At 49.3% G+C, this 20777-nt stretch overlaps 1 protein-coding gene across 1 annotated transcript in view; it reads left to right on the forward strand.

Annotated features, from left to right (window-relative positions):
- The window catches only part of LHFPL2 (LHFPL tetraspan subfamily member 2), a 148378-nt gene that overhangs the window by 107398 nt on the left and 20203 nt on the right, over positions 1-20777 (forward strand). Inside the window, exon 4 of the mRNA XM_080679523.1 lies at positions 17276-17901. Within this exon, the coding sequence (XP_080535649.1) occupies positions 17475-17901 (427 nt within the window). The 5' untranslated portion in view covers positions 17276-17474. The remainder of the gene's footprint in view (positions 1-17275; positions 17902-20777) is intronic.

The raw sequence follows: 20777 nt of genomic DNA on the forward strand, positions 1-20777 counted from the left end.
GTTCAGCTTCTCCCGCTGGAGAAACGCACACTGAGATGCTTTTGTTCGTCAGTTGGCACTCTTTATTAAAAAGTGATTAAAACTCTGTATCCTACCATGTCCTCTGGCATATGGCTATGAAATTCTTCATGATCAAGCATTTTACTTCTCCAGAACAGGGGGCAAAAGTCCCTAAGAAAGGAAAGACCCGTTTAGGAGTGTGGATTTTCAGAACTGAGAAGGGTTCTGAGCAGGCTCCATCTCCGATGCTGAGGACAGGGGAGGCCTCATTTCCAACTGTTAAAAGACTGGAGTGGAACTGCTCTGCTGTGTTCCCAAGACTGAGAGACGCTCGGGAACTGGGAGTGCAGGACTGGAGGTGGGTGCTCCACCCCAGGAAAACGGCGGGAGGGGGAGCCAGTCTCGCCCGGGCCCTTTGGTCATGGCCCTGTGCAGTGCCCAGGGGCATGCCCCAGCCCTTGGTTTACTTGCTCTGTGATCAGGTAAGGTCTCTTCTGCCTCTGCACTTGGCATTCGTCATAATCTAAGGGGGTCCCTGTCTCCCATCCAACCAGAGGTGTGGGTCCTGGAGAGCCACCTCTCCCTGGTCTGGGAGAAAGTGATGAAGGTGGTCATGTGCTCAAAATGACTGACTTTGGGAGCCCAAAGTGACGGTGGTGATCTGCAGAGCCACCTGTACTTGAGACATTGAAGCTAGAGTAGTTCGGGGGCTGTGCATGCTCACACCCCAGTTAGTCGAGAGCCGAGAGCAGAAACCACATTTAACCTGCTTCCTACTGGTGTCTCCCCCCCACATATGACTTTGCCATTTGACAAACTTCAGACCATAGTGAGTTATGGTATTAGAAGGTGATTGGGTGTATGTGTGGCCGTGTGGAGACAAACAGACCTTCAAGAACAGAAACATAAATGTTAACCACTGTGATCATTATAGCATTGATTCCCACTGCCTATCGAGTATTACATTCATACCTTGCTTTACATGCATGGGATGTGTAATCCTGTCGCACCCTGTGAGGTGGATACTTCGATCACTCCCACTTCAGGGAAGTTGATTGTCCAAAGACTTGAGCTGGGTAATGGCCCAGCTGGGTGGTAGCACTGAAGTAGGTCTGGCTCCATTTTGTATGCTTTCTGCCACAGGACTCCTTTTCCGTGGAGAAATTGGTATGTGAAGGTGAGGCTAATTGCCCACAGGCCAGGTGGGCCCCCGAACAGGAAGTCCTAAATGGCAGTGCTGGGGGGTGACCTTAAGTGGCCATGCTGATGTGGGGTTGGGGGGTAGGAGGCTGGACCCTGTTCCAGGAAGAGTAGGCTACCTGAGTGGAGTACTTGTCATGTGCCAAACACTGTCCTAAACTTGTTATTTATTTTACTTAATTGATCTTCACAACAAGCCTATGTGGTCGGCACCATTAGTACCCCACTTGACAAATGGGAACTGAGGTGCAGAGGTGCCCGAGGACTCAAGCCAGGATTCAAATCCAGACAGTCTGGCTCCATGCTGAACCACTCCCGATGCTGCCTTTCTGGATGAGCTCATTGGTCTGCAAGGGTGGAGCCGCGGGGTTGGTAGCAGCACTGAGAAGGGTGGCTGTTGAGCTCACCCGTAACCTGGGGGTGAGGCCTACCCCCAAACATTGCCTGGCCCATATTTCATGCAGGGACCCAGAATTGTCATGGGAGAGCTTGGCACTTGGGATGCAGGGACGTTCTCTGCCACCTGTAGGCGTTTTCTCCCAAGGCCCGTGGGGATCAGGACTGTGGGAAGTCATGTGCTGTAATGAATCTGGTAGTTCAGAGAACTGTGTCAGCACTCCGGGCATGTTCCTTTTTATCACCTAACCAAAACATGGTCTGTGTTTTCCCCTTCATGCATCCCCCCAGGCTCTTCTGCCTCGCACCTGTTGGTTACTGAGCCATGCGGGTTCAGTGAGTCATCCACGCTGGCCTGGCGCATGCCGGGGAGGATGGTGGCAGGAGCCCACTGTGGCTCATAGAGTGCATGGCACTGGGAGGCTTCCTCTTCACCCCCTTGGCTAGCAGCCCTGACAGTTGAGAAGCTGGGGAAGAGGGGGTTAGGGCTGTCTCCTCTTACGGAAGTGAACCTAAAGCCATTTCTCTCCCAGCCTTCCCAGGGATTTCTCTTTTGTCTTTTAGTGGCTTGGTCTTGTGATACATACTCTCTTCTTGTGAGACATCCAGTTGAACTGTATCTCTATTTACTATGCCTCACTATTGTTAAAAGCTGTTAACAGTGAGTCCCTGTTTCCAGAAAGAGAATAGTGGATCTTATGAACAAGTAATCAGGGCTCAGATTTCCAGAACAGGGTTTTCTCTGACTGCCTTGAACTCTGAGTCTGCACTGATTCATCTAGGCTGCAGCGAGGAACACTCATTGGACCTCCTCCTGCTGCCTGGAACATTCCTGAGTCATTAGGCCAGTTCAGTAACGCAGGCCAAGACTGTTGTCTGCATTTACAGATTGTCCCGTATCTGCAAGTACCTGAAGCTACTGGCAACTGTACAGTGTTCCGTATCTGCAAGTACCTGAAGCTACTGGCAACTGTACAATGAACTTGCTTTTCCTCGAAGAGCGTGTTGTTTTGGGAATGACACGTAAGCATCTGTTTGCAGAACACAGTTTGAATCCTAAATATCTGGGGAATTCCTCTGGTTAACGGATGAGGAAAGTTTAAACCCGCCTGCCGTTTTTAGTTTGGCATTCTCGTCAGGGAGAGTTGAAAACCACTGGGTAACTTGATCTCTGGCCTTGAAATCACTGAGACGGACAGTGTTTAATGAACTGAGTGTAGTTGCAGTGGACAAGTCTGTCTTGCTGATTTTTTAGATATTTAAAAGTCGACAGTTACGTGTGTGTATATGTGTCTGCATGCAGTCCTGATCACACCGTATTTCATGGTTTTAAATATGTGAGAGAAATAAGGCACTAGAGAGGGGAAATCTCCAATACATAAATTAAGTTATAAAGAGCCATGTTTGCACGCATGTACGTTGTACGTTTTGTTCTTCATTGCATGTGTGTTTGATGTGTAAATGCTCAGGCTGTTTTCATATCCTTCTCTAAGCTCGCTGTCAGGCAGTGCGTACTGTGGACACAGCACAGGCCAGTTCAGGCCATGGGCCTGCAGGTTGTAAAAGCCAGCATCAAAACAAAGAAACAAACAAAAGACCAAGAAACCCAGTGAGACTGACCTTTTCAGTGATGCTTTTATAAATATGAACATAGTCTACACTAGACTTTGGCCTTTTACTTTATTTAAATCATTTGAAAACCCTAATTCCACTACTGCTTAGCAGTATTGACCTCGGTGAGAATGTACGTGTTTTCTAAGGTAGTGGGCGATGACTAGCATTGCCTTGATCCCCGGGCAAATACCAAGTTAGGCTCTTGGTTCTTAAGGGTATGGGTTGCCTTACGTTATTAGGCCCAGCTCATGGGTGATATCCTGTAGTGAGTCATTAGAAATGCTTCACTCCCCTGAAAGCTTTGCAAGCAAACCTGTGGCTGCGGGTAGCTTTGTGCTGTGCTCTGAGTGCTTGTTTTAATGGGACCCTGGGCAAAGGCCCTCTGGGGCTGCTCCTGCCCTACGCCCTCCAGGAGGTTCTTGGGCTGCAGTTTCACTGGCCTGCCCCTGGGCCACGCTGGGATGAGGTTTCTGTTGTGTGCACAGCACCTCCTGAACGGTTGCTCGGAACCTTGGCTCCGAGGGGCAGTTTCCACATGAACCACTCCGACTTCCTTCTGTCGGTAGCATTCATGGTTCAGGTTTTCGGGGCCAGAAGAGGGGCAGGGAAAGAAAAGATTTTTTTCCATTTTTAAAGTACCTGTGGCTATCTCCAGATTAACATTTTTGGTTTGTACTAATTATTGAGTTTATAAAGTGGCACTTCATTGTTGTGTTTGTTTGGTTTGTTTGTTTGTTTGTTTGTTTTTAAAGAACTTGGTTCAAAAGGAGTCAATACCTAACTTAAAACAACTTCAGTTTTATGGCATCTAAAGAGCTAAACAAACAAACAAAAACAGACTCGTAGATACAGAGAACAGACTGATGTTTGCCAGATGGGAACGAAGTGGGAGGGTGGGGAGAAAAAGGTGAAGGGATGAAAATGTACAAATTGGTAGTTAGAAAATAGTCACAGGGATGTAAAGTATAGCACAGGGACTATCTATACCAGGGGTCCTCAAACTACGGCCCGAGGACTACATGCAGCCCGCCGAGGACATTTATCCGGCCCGCCGGGTGCCGCTGCCTGTCCTGCTTAGCAGCTGACTCGTCCCGGGCCCGCAGTGCGCATAGGAATTTGTTCATAGTTGTTTTTTTTAAACTATAGTCCGGCCCACCAACAGTCTGAGGGACAGTGAACTGGCCCCCTGTTTATAGATTCTATACCAATAAAAGGGTAATATGCAAATTGGTCATGACGCCCTCATAGTAACAACCGAACAGCCGGCTGCGTGAGGCAACAAGGTCGGCAGGGGCGTTAGCAAAGGACGACCAAACGACTGACCAGTAGGCTGCGTGAGGCGACCAGGCTGGCAGAGGGGTTAGCAAGGGACGACCAAACGACTGATCAGCAGGCTGCATGGGGTGACCAGGCCGGCGAGGGGGCAGTGAGGGGTGATCAGGCCAACAGAGGAGGGCAGTGAGGGGTGACCAGACCAGCATGGGGGGCAGTTGGCGGCAACCAGGCTGGCGGGGGGGAAGGCAGTTGGGGGTGACCAGGCCGGCAGGGGGGCAGTGAGGGGTGATCAGGCCAACAGAGGAGGGCAGTGAGGGGTGACCAGACCAGCATGGGGGGCAGTTGGGCAACCAGGCTGGCAGGGGTGGGCAGTTAGGGGAGATCAGGCCGACAGAGGAGGGCAGTGAGGGGTTACCAGGCCAGCGGGGGGGGGAGGGGCAAGTGGCAGCAACCAGGCCAGCAGGGGGGGGCAGTTGGGGGTGACCAGGCCAGCAGGGGGGGGGGCAGTTAGGGGCGATCAGGCTGGCAGGCAGAGGCAGTTAGGGGTGATCAGGCTGGCAGGGGGCCAGTTAGGGTCAATCAGGCAGGCAGGAAGGTGAGCAGTTAGGAGCCAGCGGTCCCGGATTGTGAGAGGGATATCTGAGGTGTCCCAGATTAGAGAGGGTCCAGGCTGGGCTGAGGGGACCCCTCCACGCCCCCCCCTCCACCCCACCCCCTGTGCACGAATTTCGTGCACCAGGCCTCTAGTAGTAAATAATATTGTCATAACTATGCATGGTGTCAGGTGGGTACTAGACTTATCAGGGGCATCACTTCTCTAAAATCATATAAATGTCTAATCTCTGTGCTATTCACCTGAAACTCATATAAAATAATGTTGAATGTCAATTGTAATTGAAAAATAAAAATAACAAATTTCAGTTTTAACATAGCAGGCACACTCATGAGCTGATGACAGTCTCTCAGAAATCCACCAGTTTTCACCCTAATGTATGTTCTCCTCCTTCCACTCTGAAATGGCCTTATTTCTAGAAGGAATATTCTGATTCTCATGGTGGAGACTGGGCGAAAAAATTTAAAGTGTGGTCATGGCGGATGGCCCACCTGCGACTCCCTGCTTCTGCCTTGTGCCAGAGGCATTGGCGCGGTGTCTCATGCTCTCTGCTTTGCTTGGTCTATGTCCCAGCTGCCGTTACTTCCTGTTCGGTAGCCAGAGACCTAGGCCTGTCATCCTCCCGTTCTCCTCCTTGATCTCTTGCCCCTCTGTTAGTTGAGACCCTCACTAGCCCCATGGTCTCCATTCTTTGGGAAGTCCTGGCCTGACCCATGTTGGAGACAGGCCTGTGGGCAGCCCTGCACCTTCACTCTGTGCCAACAACTGGTACCCGCTGGTCCTAGAAGTGTCTCTGGAACTGCCATTTGACTGAGGCTTCTCCTTCAGACAAAGCTCAGATCTTCCTGTGCTCGTTAGGAGCAGACTTCTGAGTTGCAGTCCTAACCGGTGGCTGCAGGAGGTGGCTGGGGCCACCCTGGGATGGAAGAAACAGAAACAGAGGGAGGAAAGCAGGGCAGCTCCAATGAGTCAGGGCTGTTTGGTAAGAGGCCTCAGGGCAGCCTGGCATGGGAAGTGATTCTTCGAGCTGCCTCTCGCAGTCACTTCTGATGATCTCGTTGACTCAACAGGGGTTTCCTTACTTCCCCGCGCTTCCATCCATTAACCCCAAAGTAAATATATTAGGAGAGCAAAACCTTTATTGCAGCAGTGACCTATACGCGTGCTTCTGAGATAGTTGCCAGGCTTTAATGTGTGTCACGGGATGTTTATTTCTGTTTGATTTCAAAGACCTCTGTGCCATGTACATGGTAGGGGATGGTGAAGTTGAATCTAACCTGACACCAAGAGAGGCAGGATGGGTGGCAGGCACTCGGACTCTGCCGGGAGCCGCAGCCCGCAGAAGAGGTGGGTTGCGCTGTGACCCTGAAATCTCAGCACTGGCCCCAGAGCGTTGGTTTCTCGCCCACACTGCGTGTCTGTGCATCAGGGTCTGCAGTGCCTCTGCTTCGTGCTGCCGGGCCCCGGCCGATGGAGAAGGCTCTGTCTGGGATTTTTCTGATCTCATGGGAGAGGGAAGAGAGCTGGACAGCAAAGCCCCAGCTCCGGACTCTTCTGCTCAGAAGCGGCCGATTGGCTGAAGCAGGGCCCGTGGTCAGGCCTGACGTCAATGGGCTGGGAAAATGTAACCTCCTCCAAGGAGGCACGGAGAGTATTTGAAATAATAACCCAGTCTTCCACAGGGGCTTTTCCAGAAGCTTCCAGTACGGAAGGGCCTCTGGTTCTAGTTGATTCTTGGGTTTTCGGGTGTTTTATGGATTTGTGAGAGAGACTCAAATAACAGGTGGCATAATCCTCTCCATTTATCATGTTTGGGCTCTTAAGCTGTTGGAAGGGAACCTGGTGGCACTGATCTTGTGAACAAGCAGTTATTCTTTCTGCCTCAGCACAGAGGGCCTGGAGGCCTGCAGTTGCTGTGGGGAAGACCGTGGTGCTCCCAGCCGTGGAGCTGCCCAGCTGTCCTCTTCCATGGGCTGGAAGCCCATCTTCCGCGGGTTGTTTATGCTCGGAGAGGAGTCACTTAAGCAGAGGGCATGACTTGTGTATCTTGATTTTTATATATAAGTTCTTTGTTTTCCACTCTTTGATACTTTTCTCTATTAAAACTCTGTACTTTCTTACTAATCCTGAAAAGACTAATGAAGCTCACTTTAAGATGTATATTTTGCCTGATATCACAGAATTCATTATGAATGTGAAATATACATTTTGTTTAAAAGTATATAAAACAATGACATTAAAAGGCAACTCTTTGAGTTCTTATTCCATCTAAATAAACAATAAAACCTTTGACCGCATAGTATGTACAGGGCATCGGCATATCGCCCCTGGCTTATAGGATCTGAGCCAAATCAAACTTTAGCACCTACCGGGAGAGTTGGGTTTTCGGTCTCTCCAGTCTAATGAAGCAGTAGGGCACATAAAGATAGACTAGCCTCTTAATGACTTTTAGATGACATTTGTAGAAGGGAAAAGGTTAGTTTTTAGAAATTAGGACCAGACAGGTGGACGGACCTGCTCTCTGGATGCCAATGCCTCCGGATGGAAATGACCCCTTTTGAAAAGGTGCTCAGAGCGTGATTGCCTGGGTAAGGCGGAGTCGGAATGGGCACCTGGAAGGAAATATGACTGGCCTGGGACAGTGATTTAACAAACTTGACAGTGAGTAGGAGCTCAGTGGGAGCTCCGGGCCGAGAAAAAAAAAAAGCGGCTAGTTCAGGTGGTTTGAAGAATTAGGACCTAGCTGCCCGGAGAAGCCGCGCAGCAGCAGAAACCACCCAGGGGTGCAAGGGAGAGAGGAGCGTGGAGGGGAGCCACGCCGGGGTGAGGGAATCACCAGAATACCTGAAATCAAGCAGCCCACGTGGTAAACTCCTGACCTTTGGGGTGGCCTAGGCCACTGGTCATGCACTGAGTGGCCAGCCCAACTCGAGGAGGTGGGAGTTCAAGAGAAGTCAAGCCATGTGGCCAAACTTGATGTTTTCTGAGGCAAAGTCCAAGACCTTCAGGTGGAATGGAGATAAAGAATGTTGACAGTAAATGTACTCCCCGTCTTAACAACTGGGGTAGGGGTGGGGATTTTGCCATTTTGCAGAATAGAGATTACAGGAAACGAAAGCTGACTTTGGTCTGTGATTGGGAGAAGCTGCTGGGACCCACAAGCCGGTCAAGGTCTGTCCCCTCTGACAAGTCAGATCCCGCATCCCGCCAGCCTGCCAGCCTGCCAGCCTGGACACAAGGATTAGCACAGACCTTAAAATTTCTCAGAAAATCAACAGAAGGTTTGCTTAATTTAGTAAATACTGTGAATGTCCATCCAGGTGAGACTGTATGACTTGCCTCTTTAGAACATCCCTTTTTTAAACGTAAAGGTTTTAGAAATCTGTTTTAAGTTGCACCTGCAAATGTAAAAACTGCTCTCGGCTGGAAGCTGCCAGAGCAGGGTTCTCACTCGACTTCGGACACTGCTTTGCCCTGGGGGCTGGCTGTGCCTTGAGGGGTGGTAGGTAGCAACCTCGGCCTCTCCCACCAAATTCCAGTAGCCCCATCCCCTTCTACCCCCAAGGTGTGGCAACCAAAGATGTCTTCAGACTTTGCCAGATGCCCCCTGCGAGGGGAGCAGAGGCCAAGCTGCCCCTGGTTGAGAACCACAGCGTGAGTTTTCCCTGGAGTGTCTGGAGGAAAGGGATTTATCGAGACCCTGGGATGGAGGTTGGCAATAAACAAGAAGTGTTGAGTGTGTTGAGCCGGTAACTCAGGGAACTAGATAATTATTAGTGCATTAGGACCCTCTTCTTGAATAAAGTCAAAATGTGTGCATTTCCATAGCGTGTATTGTAGGGGGTGCACAGGGCAGATGGGAGTTTTTAAAACCGCCTTTGGTAGCTGTATTTTTTTTTCTAAAGTCATGCAATGTGCTAAGCCTTGTGTCTCAGCTCTGTCCCTACAGTTCCAAAGCTTCTTTTGTGCTCGGAAAGAGAAGGTCCTGAGTGTGTGGGCAGCCTCTCCATGCCCTGCGAGCATTATTGGGCAACACATGAGCCAGGGGGACAGCTGGTTTCCCTGCATAATCGCTGGTCCCTGGGACTTGTGTGGCTGGAGAGCTGTGCTGAGGACAGGTGGTTGGCTCTGTCCTGATGGGCTGGCCACACTTCCTGCCTCTTCTCTTCCGTCTCTCCCTCCCCCGTACCAAGCGCAGGCCAACCTCAGGGCTCCCTAAGCTTCCTTCCTCCTGATGCTGAGACATCGCTGCCAGGACTCTCCTGGGGGCTTGTAAAAAATGCAGGTTTTGGCAACACCTCCAGGAAGTTTGATTCAGTGTGTGTTGGGGAGGGGGAACAAGAATGTATGGTTTTTTGAGCAGGTGACCTAGGCCCCCAGGAGGAGGCGGGTGGTCCGGGACCACACTGGAAGCAGCAGCACTCTAGCGGCTCTCCATCATGCAGAGGTGAAAGCATACTTCTCCCCTCCAGCCCCGAGATGACACGGGATGTCCAAGGAGATGAAGATCATGAAAACAGGTATCAGCCAAGAAACTGCCAGTGAGGGAGGAGCAACATACTGATTGTTTGGACCACATGGTCCGTGTAGCAAAGTTTTCATTATAATAGGCATTGTCTCTCCGCCCTGGGTCTGCCACTTTTTGGGCTCAGTAGCCTGAAGAAAAAGAGAGAAAAAGATTAAAAACCAAACAAAACTGAAAACACTTTAAAATCTTTAAAAAAAAAAAGGAAGAAAGGAAGAAAGGAAGAAAGGAAGAAAGGAAGAAAGGAAGAAAGGAAGGAAGAAAGAAAGAAAGGAAGGAAGGAAGGAAGGAAGGAAGAAAGAAAGAAAGAAAGAAAGAAAGAAAGAAAGAAAGAAAGAAAGAAAGAAAGAGCGAATCCTCCTCTGGGAAGTCACCTTTGCAGCTTCAGGCCTGCCCACCGCACCTGGGGGTCCCGTCTGTGGGTCCTGTGGGTGGTGAGCTGCCATGTCCACGTGCCCCCCACCTCCCCTCCCCCCCAACACAAACAAATATTTTGCATCCCTCTTCCTGGCGGCTGTAACCTTAAACCCTTTAACCACCAGGAGCCCAAGGCCTATATTTAAAGAGAAACCTGTATCCCAGAGGCCGCGTGGGCACCATTTTTTTGGCTCTTTAAGAATTTTTGTAATTTGGAGGGAAGGCCCCGTTTTAATAAATTTATTTTGGAAATTTGGAGCTTCAGACCAGGACAGCTGAAAGCTACAAACTCCTGGGGAGGGCCATGATGTTTCTGAGAGCCTCTTGTCTGCGGCCCTGCCGTCTCCTGGGTGCCTCCTGCTTCTGAGCTGCGGCAGCTCTGCCACCTGTGAGCCAGCTGCGCAACCCTGCTCCGGGAAGAGCCCCTTTTGTCCTGTGTGGTCCCTATAAAAAGTCCTGTCAGGGCTTGGGGTGGTGGGGCAGGGAGATGGACGCTGCTACCAGCAGCTCCCCCACGGCCTCCCTGTGCATGGGTGACCTGCACGCGGACGTCACTGAGGGAGGCTGTCACCTGTGCGCGGACGTCACCGAGGCCAGGCCGTGTGAAGGGTTCAGCCCTGCAGGCCTGCACTGCCATGCGGGTCTGCCGCGATATGATCACCCGCTCCCTGGGCTGGGCCTAGGTCAGTTTCCAGCAGCCGGCTGAGGCTGAGTGGGCCTTGGAGACTGAACTTTGATGTAATTAAGGGAAAGCCAATCCGCATCCTGTGGGCTCAGAGGGGTCCCTGTTTGAGAAAATCTGGTGTGGGAACCGTCTTCATCAAGAACCTGGATAAATCTATAGGTAACGAGGCATGTGATGATACTTTTTCTGTTTTGGGGAACATTCTGCCCTGCAAGGTGGGTTGTGATGAGAACAGTTCTAAGGGTTATGCCTTTGTTCACTTCAAGACCCGAGAGGCTGCAGACAAGGCCATACCGCCTCTGCAGGCACCCCAGCCTGCGGTCCATGTGCAGGGGCAGGAGCCCTGACCGCCTCCATGCTGGCCGCAGCACCCCCGCCAGGAACAGAAGCAGGTGCTGGGAGACGGTTTGTTTCCACGCATCCAAAGCATGCATGCGAACCTGGCTGGAGAGACTACGGGAACGCGTCTAGAGATGGACGTCTCTGAGTGCCGCACATGCTGAAGTCCCTGAGTCTCCGCTCCGGGTGGATGAAGCTGTGGCGGGTCTTCAGGCTCATCATGCCAAGCAAGAAGCTGTCCAGAAGGTGGGCACTGTTGCTGCTGCTACCTCTTAGGCCAAAGTACCCCTCATGGAATTCAGCTCAAGGTCTGAAGACTTCCTAGCTTGTCCTGTGGACCTCAATACCAAGAACCACAGACTGCAAATTTAATAGGTCATTTTGTATCAAAGGTCAATTATGAAGCACCTAGGATTTTTCAATTTAAAGAATATAGTCTCTGGGTTCTGCTATGGTCCAGTGTTAACTTTTTTCCCCCCCTATTGTGGGTTTTGATTCCTTCCCCCTCCCCCCGAAATTGGTTTTATTTAATGTACCCAAGTCTTCAGTCTCTTAATAAAGAAAAAAAATCTCCATAAAAAGAAGAATAGGAGTTAACATTTTTGAGTACTCACTGAACCACAAATACTTGAAGCTAATCACGTGACAATGATTGATACTAGCTAAGATATGTCGAGCACAATGAACTGGAAGCCTTGCTGATAATTTTACATACACTTTCTCTTCATCCCCATGGTGGTCTCATAAAGAGGATGCTGTTACCCTTACTTTGCAGATGAGGAAACTGAGGCTGGCAGAGGTTAAACATAAAAGACACAGCTGTTTAGTGGCAAAGTGCAGATTTTATCCCAGGCCTGTTTACAGAGCTCTTAAAACACTGCCACCCCCCCTCACACTGCTCAGTGCCCTTTCCCACTGCCGAATGCCCCCTCCACAGGGCGGAGCGGTGGGCAGAGAGCGAGGCAGGAGAGAAGCGTTGGCAGCCCAGGTTGGTCCTTTTTTTTTTTTTGTATTTTTTTAAAGATATTTTTCTTGATTTCAGAGAATAAGGGAGAGGGAGAGAGAGATAGAAACATCAATGATGAGAATCATTGATCGGCTGCCTCCTGCACACCCTACACTGGGGATTGAGCCCACAACCCGCGCACGTGCCCGGACCAGGAATTGAACCATGACCTCTTGGTTCAAGGGTCGACACTCATCCACTGAGCCACACCAGCCGGGCCCAGGTTGCTCCTTTTTTAAAGGAAGGCTCTGCAGTTAGAGGAAGGATGGCCCTTCCTTCTGGTCACACAGATCTTTCCTCATCGAGATGAGCTGCGCTCTCCTGGGAACGGCGGCCGCTTGAAAGTTGTAGCGCAAGCGCCCCCCCCCCGCCCCCGCCCTCGATCTGCAGATCTTTCTGTGTTTTTATAAGTTACACAGAAAATGTGGTTCCATTTCAAAGAAGCACAGCAAACCTTTCTTAGAAATGAAAGTCCTGTGGAAAAGGATCTTCTGGGATGGCATCTCTCAGGACAGGGCTTCTCAACCGAGGCATCGGAATCCACCCAAGGAGCCTTCAAAACGCAGAATCCTGCCCAGGTCTGCCTTCTACCATTTCCTCACAGTAATTCGGATTCTTTAGGACCAGAGAGGACCTTTGCATGTTCTCTCTAGATAGACAGACAGAGAGATACACACACATGTATATGTATGCATTTGTAAAATTATTCTGATTCGCAAGTGTAGCCCCAGTCATTTTCCTCCCAGATATGACACAATAGGAATTATACATCATCACCTGCCAAGGATTCCCCCCCAAATATTGAAGCCTGAATCTAAACTAGCCTTTAGATTTAACCTCCAGTTTCTATAAAACAGGATAGAGAGCAATTTTAAATGGCCTTGTGAGGAAATAGACAAATCTAGACTGCTGGGTATTCTGTAAGACAGCTGGCTTGGTAGCTTCAAAAAAGTCAGTATCAGGGGAACATGGGCAGGGAGGGGTATATTAGTGTTGGAAGGACTATTTTTGACTAAAAGAAACTAAAGACACATAACTAAATGCAGTGCATGAGCTTTGATTGAGTCATGGTTTTAAGAAAACAGCTATTAAAATGGGGCAGAGTAGAGAAATTTGAATGTGAACTATGCTTTGAATATAAGGGGTTATTGTTAGTTTTCTTGGGCGTGTTAATTTTATTGTGGTTACGTAGGAGAATGTCCTTATTTTTAGGAGGTGTATGCTAAAGTACTTAGAGGTGAAGTGTCAAGACATCTGCAACTCATTTTCACACAGTCCAGAAAAGAAATGTCTGTTTGTGAGTGCTGGTGAGTGTGTATACCACAGTGACAGAAATGTCTGTGTGAGTGCTGGTGAGTGTGTATACCACAGTGACAGAAATGTCTGTGTGTGAGTGCTGGTGAGTGTGTATACCACAGTGACAGAGCAAGCGTGGCAAAATGCTAACACCAGTTTGGGTGTTCATTGTTCTTTTTAGCTTATGTCTGTGTTGCAAATTTTCATAATAAACTTGAAAACCAGACCCAGGTGAGCAAGCAAGGTTGTGTTCTTCAGAACCGTGTCTGCCGTGGCCTCGTTGGTGGGCCTGGCTGCCGCTGCAAGGTGGACAGTGTGGTTTCTGGGGCAGCTTTGCTTGCAGTGCATTCAGGCTGCCTCTGCCTTCCTAGGTGGATGGGAGCATGGCTCCTGGTGTCTTTAGGGAGCCTCCTAGCCAGGTGGCACTGGTGGCTCTCTTCACACGCACTTCTTCCCTTCTCACTGACGGCGAAGCTGCCCGAGATAGGATCCATGATGCACATTACAGACTGGGTCTGGCTCTGCCAGAGCAGCACCTTCACCCTTCAGGGCTCTGTGGAGAACACAGGTATAATTGACCGCACGGACCAACCATTTATCAACTCCTCCATTCTCTGTTTTCTGACTATACTACTACTCTAGGTTTCTGCAGAATTCTCATTTGTTTGGTGTTTTTCTTTATTACTTGCTAAGAGCTTTACTCAGCGGATCGTTATGACAATCATAGCATCATTTTCTGAACGTCAAAGGGCCGTCCATTTACCCTTAACCATCAGTGATGTGATAGCAAAGTCAGGTGTCCTGGAGGGGAATGGATGGGGTAGCCCGGGGATAGACTTTTATAGGGAATGTCAGTGAGAGCCTGGTTTGATTAAGTGAGTTTTGAAGAAGCAGGAAGTGCATTGAGTAGCAGTGGATTCCATGCTAAGACTTTCTGTGCCCGAATCCCTGTGGTTAACAAGGGTCTACTTTCCCTTTGATACGGATGCTGTGTCAGCAGGCATCCCTGCACGTGGGACACAGCCCGAGTGGGACACTTTCCAGAACACAGGCCACTCTGGAGCCCTTGCTGTGCTGTTTCCGGGTTTTCCCTTGTTCCTCCAACCTGAGGACTTTTCTTGGATGCTCCGTTTTTGTCAGCCCTGCTATCCTGGCTATTTCTGTTATAGCAGTAATTAGCAAACTAGCTGGGGAGAACAAACAAGAATAAAGGCCTCACTCCAGCCACTCAGACGTGGATGTAAGAATTTGGTGCAGTGGATTGTTTTAGCACAAAAGGACAGGGAACTATCTAGTCTAAACTTAAGTACATAGGTCCCTAAATAATCCTGCCTTAAGTTTGGCATGGACCATTTTGCTAAGCCGGTGAGTGCCATCTTCCCTTCTGAAGTTTCACATCCTTTCTCGTCAGAAGTCGCAACCTAATTGCATTCCTGACTTTAAGCAGAGCTCGCTGGCCAAGACAGTGGACACTTGGCATATTAATTAGCATCTACGTCACCTAAGAGGTAGTAGCAGAGTCCCGAGGTTCTGCCAGAGGACAAATATGTAGAAGTTTATATTCACTGAGCAATTGCCATTAAACAGAAGAGGGGCAGGGATGGAAATCGGCTGGCATAACGGTAAATTGGGGTTCTAATCAAATTGGAAGACTTGTAGAAGCCTCATTTTCTCCTAACAGGCTGGGTTCCACCTGTTGGCTCCAAGTGTTCATGAGTGTGGTGGGTGGGTGGAGGGGACTCTGGGGAGTCGTGGGCTTGTTTTCTTGTTCTCATCCAGAATGGCCAGTTCATTATAAACAGTCTCCAAGGCTCTGTTGTATTAAGTTTTCTTCAAAGGTGTTTCTATTTGGGGATATTTGGGGATGGGGACTCTAGAATGAGTGAGTAGGAGTAGGTTATACTTCTGGCCTGATGCTAATTGATTTTCCACAGTGGAATTTTGCAGCTGGGGTAGGCAGTGGGGAAACAGAAAGTCAGACCAGGGCCCCGCCCTGAAAGCCCACCAGGGAAGTTTAGCCACCAGTGACCTCATTCATCTCTAAATAGCCTGTGCTTAATCTTTCTCTGTGTGCCGTGGCCAAGCACTGTTACCTGCTGAGCAACTCCTTCAGTTACACTGTTGTCTGACCAGTGTCATCCACGTTAGGGGAAAAGCTCCTGAGGAAAAGGAGTTGGTATTTATTGAGCACTTACTATGCCATGCACTGAGCAAGGTGCTTTAACAGGTTCCTGTTTACTCCTCACAGTGTCATGAGGCAGGGTTCTCTGACTGTCCCCATCTGGCAGATGAGGAAGCTGAGTATGGTCAGTCAGTGGTGCAACTGACTTGGGAACCCAGACCTGGTGGATTCTGAAACTCAGGCCGTTGAACACACGACCCAGAACAGTCTCATCACACACACACACACACACACACACACACACACACACACGCACGCACACACACACACTGACAATCATTCAGTGCCTATGTTTCTAGTATTGCGCTAATCCCCTAAAATAGTACGTTGCATAACTACAGTGGCGTGAGGACTTTCAAATGCATTGTGCTTTGTGAGATAAGTAGTCACCCCTCACCAGACGTCAGCCGGCATGATGCAGAAACTTCCGCACTGGGCTTTCCTATTTCCCCACTTCCCTCCATCTTCCCTAACTCCCTGCCCTACCAGCTGCCAACATGCCATGGGGCTTTGTAGTTCTTATGCAGTTGACATGACCTGGGTTAATAAGATCTAATCGTTCAGAGCAGAGCCATGCACCCAGATGTCAGATGTGAGCTGTGCAGTGCTTCCTGACCTTGGAGAAGGGGCAGAAAACGGGGCTGCCAATGAGCACTGTGGCCCCTGTCAGGGTTCAGGCTCCTCTGAAGGAGGGCTGAGCTGTTGGAGCAAAGCCCTCTGGTAATGAAGCCATTTGTCCTTGGGAAGAGAATGAGTCCTTGTGAGATCAGAAACAATGGGCATGCTGAGTTCCAGACCTGGGGTGAGTGGACGCTCAGGCAGAGGCGCATGTGATAAATTGGGGCAGTTCATTCTTTACAGGCAAGTTTCTGTTGTCAACAAATCCACTCAGTGGGAAAGACAGTCAATAGTCATTTTTAAATCATTTCTCCAAGTTAATAAGTCATGATAAGTCATGAAGTCTTGAGTTTCTTTTCTTCTTGCATTTTAATTAGTATAGTTTATTTTATCTAAAAATGACCCTCTGAGAAAATGGGTGAAAAGACAGTTTGTGTAGCAATGTGTTATTTTTTTTATGGCTTTATTTCCTTTTATTCTCTTTTACCCATGAAGCAAATACTCGTATGTCTCTGTTGGTAATTTGATTCCCAGGCAATAAAATTAGGTGTTGCTGCTCTCTACTGTTAAGCAAAAACTTTTGGTGCACGTTTTTCAAACTTAGCTGCTCTCGTATCAAAACAGCAGGCAAAGAGACCCGTGAACTTTAAAAAGCGCAGCCCGTCTGTTGAAGGTTCACTGCCAGTATGTCTAGATCTATCTGGATACCTGGGCTGTTTTGACTTTTTCAAAAAAGATGATGGAGCGGGCGCCCTGGGGCGGGTGGAGGGGCTGGCAGGGCCTCTTGCCTTTGTCACGCTGCCTGGCGATAAGGGAACCACCAGTTAGTTCGGAGAGTTTGGGAAGGAAACAAAGACCACAAACTCAGAAGGGCCGCGTGCTGGCTGGGGACCGGACCCGCTCCACAAGGTTCTGTGGGGACCTGGTGGCGGCCGGGGCGGGAGGGTCTGGGGTGGGAGTGGAAGACTGCGGGAAGGTCAGCAGCGCAGGGAGTCGGGGCGGTGCAGAGCTGCCAGCGCTCACACTTGGGTTTGGGGACCGGCGGGCAAGTTTGCCGCTGCAGGGGCGGGGCCTGGCGCTGCTGACCGCCTCCTACTCTTCTCCCTTAGGTGAGGCTGCTGAGCTCGGAGCCCGACATGGCAGCATGACAGCCGAGGACCGGCGCCAGGATCCAGGAGAAAGGAACCCTGGGCTGTGGGAGTGAGTCCCCCCAGCAGCGACTTCCTGCTGAGGCCGCCCGAGCCTCCTCCTCCACCGGCTTTTTATTAACTCCGTGGACTCCTGCCTCTTTCCGCCTTGAACAGCAATATGTGTCATGTCATTGTCACCTGTCGCTCGATGCTCTGGACCCTCCTGAGTATTGTGGTGGCATTTGCAGAGCTCATCGCCTTCATGAGCGCAGACTGGCTGATTGGGAAAGCCAAGACCCGCGGCGGCACCGATCCCGAGGAGCAGGGCGGCCCCTCAGAGCCTCACCACCCGACCCTGGGCATCTACGCCCGCTGCATCCGCAACCCCGGGGTGCAGCACGTCCCGCGGGAGACGCTGTGCGGGCCCTACGCTGAGAACTTCGGGGAGATCGCCAGCGGCTTCTGGCAGGCCACTGCCATCTTCTTAGCCGTGGGCATCTTCATCCTCTGCATGGTGGCCCTGGTGTCTGTCTTCACCATGTGTGTGCAGAGCATCATGAAGAAAAGTATTTTCAACGTTTGCGGGCTGTTGCAAGGAATTGCAGGTAAGTGTGGGAGGCGGGAAGGGGCCTGGGAACAGGAGGGGCTCTGCGTGCACGGCGCACACACTTGCTTTCTCACTTACTGCGGGTTTTGAAGACCCTCTTCTGTCTGGTCAGGTTGACTTTGCAAAAGTCTGTTCTCAGCACCATGCGCGCGCTCTGCCCTGGCCATCCCTTTCCCGGTTTTACTCCCCTCTTTGAGGGAAGTGTCTGTTCCTCTGCTCTCATGTTCCTGTTCATTGCTATTTCCTTGGGTTCTAAGTTGTTGGATCTTGTTGAAGAAACTACAACTCTGCTTTCCCCATTAAATTAAAAGCATGTTTTCTACATAGTGCATCCACTGGGGAGTTAGGTCCCACCTGCAGCAAGCACTCTGTGCTGAGAAGGAATGTGAGTGTGGGGTGTCCATTCAGGGAGGGGAGCTGGGAGCTGGTTGCCACCACTGTCAGCCCAACCCCCATGATGTCAGCTTTGGTAGGGGAAGCAGCAAGCTGGGAAGGAATTAGTATCAGCTGCTCTGAGTTTCATGTGCTGGTGTAAATTGTCTGTCTCCTGGAGCCTGGCGAATGTTCTGTGCGGATCAGAAAATATAAACTAAATCCCACTTTCTGGGGCTTTCTCACTGACGAGCTGGTTAGAAATCGGTGGAGAGAAAAGTATAAGCTCCTTACAGTGATTGAGAGGGGAGGCTGTGAACTGCAAGAAACTTCCAAGGCCACCAGCGAAATCTTTTGTGGACTTTGCCACGTGGCTTTGAAAGGTGGATCCTGAACCAAGAGGGGAGGGAATCAGTTTGTCTGGGCTCAAGGGACTTGTTCTAGATGGCAGAAACACATGCGTGCATGCGGGGCAGAGTGAAGACATCCTCAAGGAAGCAGAGGGATAGACTTGCTTTGATTTTCAGAAAAGAAATGAACATTTCAACAATCATAACCAAGCTGTTTATTAATCTGAACTCTAACAGGAGAAATAGCAATCCACCTACAACCCTAACTGAAGGGCACATGACTCATCCCTCAGCAAATTCTAAAGTGTGCGCACAGAACTCCTTGACAGTGAAGATAAGCGCTGGACCTGGTGTCCAGGCCTGGAAAGAAACAGCCTAAATGAATTCCCTCTAGTCTGCCTTTATAGCAAACTCTTGAGCTCAGCAGGCTGGCTTCCAAGTAAACAGATCAAACACAGGTTTTCCCCAAAAAAACAGCTGATAAGATAATGTTTTCCTTCTTCAAATCTTAGGGGGGAGTGTGTGTGTGTGTGTGTGTGTGTGTGTGTGTGTGTGTGTGTTAATGGGCCCATAAATGTACCACCTCTCTGTGTTCCTCTTCTGAAAAATAGGGAGTTTGGAAAATATGACATTACCTTAGTTTTTTTTTTTTCTTAGACTTTTGATTGCAGCTTTGGTTAGGGGAAGAAGAAACTTAGTCCTCTTTTTTTATTCACTTATGAAATTTGAAGTTTATCTTTATTCCCTTTACACAGGGCATCAAGGATTTGTGTTTATATTCATGTGTATATATTCAAGCTTTTGTTAAGAAGTATTACCAAAGCTTTTAGGAAGTCAGTGTGAACATGCAGATGAAGGGAAGCCAGCACACAATTTACTAGTCCTATTGAAGAGTTCTGGTTGACCAGAGGCAATTTTCCACGCATTTACAGTGAGCTTTATCGATATGTTGGTATGCAGGTGAAATGGTTTGTCATCCCTAGGAATGTTTTTCATCCTGAGAAACAGTATCTTCTCGCAAATTAGTGGCCATTTACAGTAAGGGCTGGGACTTCCTGGGCTATACCACCATACCTGTTTTTACAGTCATGCAGAAACAACTTCAGATACCCTTCAGTCTTAAAGACTATTTGCATGCAGTTTTTAATACAGTTTAGTCCATTGAATTCAGTCTCTAAGAAAGTGGACTAGTCCAACAAATTTTTTGGTGCTCTTGTTGGCTATTTCACATAAATGGCAAGAACATTCATTCATTTTGGCACAAAGATTAGTACATATCTTCGGTATTATTCACACACTCCAATGAGCTATTTCTGACCTCCCTCTCTCTATCTATCTATCTCTTTCTCTTTCTCTCTCTCTGACTGTGTGTATCAGGCCTCTGGGAAGAAGGATTGAAGAGAAGAAAGTAGCAGCATATCCCCCGTGCAAGTCTGTTGGTCACAGGTCTCCAAAGTTTAGATTTCCTAAAAGAAATCTTAACTTTCTCCCAACCCCCATCACTTATGTTCCCCCTGCATACACACAGGATCTTAAGTCTGAAATTACTAAAAATTTTAAATTGGCAGGAGGCAGAGATTCCTGTATAGTCAGACTATCTCTCAAGGGCCCACTGATCTAAGACTAAGCACTGAAATACAGGGAAAGCTGTTGCTTTTCTCCTTCCACGTGAGCAGCATCCCTCTAAGAAATCACGGGAAAGGACTAGTCCGCCGACTCCCTCGTGTTGGGGTTGGGTGAGAGGCATCTGTAAGGGATGCTCAGTGGGCTTCTCCCCTCAGGGAGGTCTACACCAGGCAGTTAAGCCAACATAAATGACAGCCATGGTCCTTGGATCTATGGCTGAGAAAGTGTGTCGGGAGCAGCTGACTTGCTTTCTCTCCTCTTGGCCAATTTGTAACAGCATGTGGTCAGCCCCAGCCTCAGCCAAGCACTTGTAGCAGCTGTGAGCATCAGTCTTCTCTCCTCTTGCCCACTTTTTCTCAGCCCTGCCTGGATCTATTTGACAACAAAACAAATGGTGAGGAAGGAGGCTGTTGCCAGCATAACTCTTTGGAAATACATTCAGACTATTTATTCTTGCACCTTTCATTTTGGCAACAATGGCAATTTTGTAAAATGCAATTGGATGAGTAATTACAAGATATGTAAG

This window comes from Plecotus auritus (genome assembly GCF_963455305.1).
Source record: "Plecotus auritus genome assembly, chromosome: 7".
In the NCBI taxonomy this organism is placed as follows: Eukaryota; Metazoa; Chordata; class Mammalia; order Chiroptera; family Vespertilionidae; genus Plecotus; species Plecotus auritus.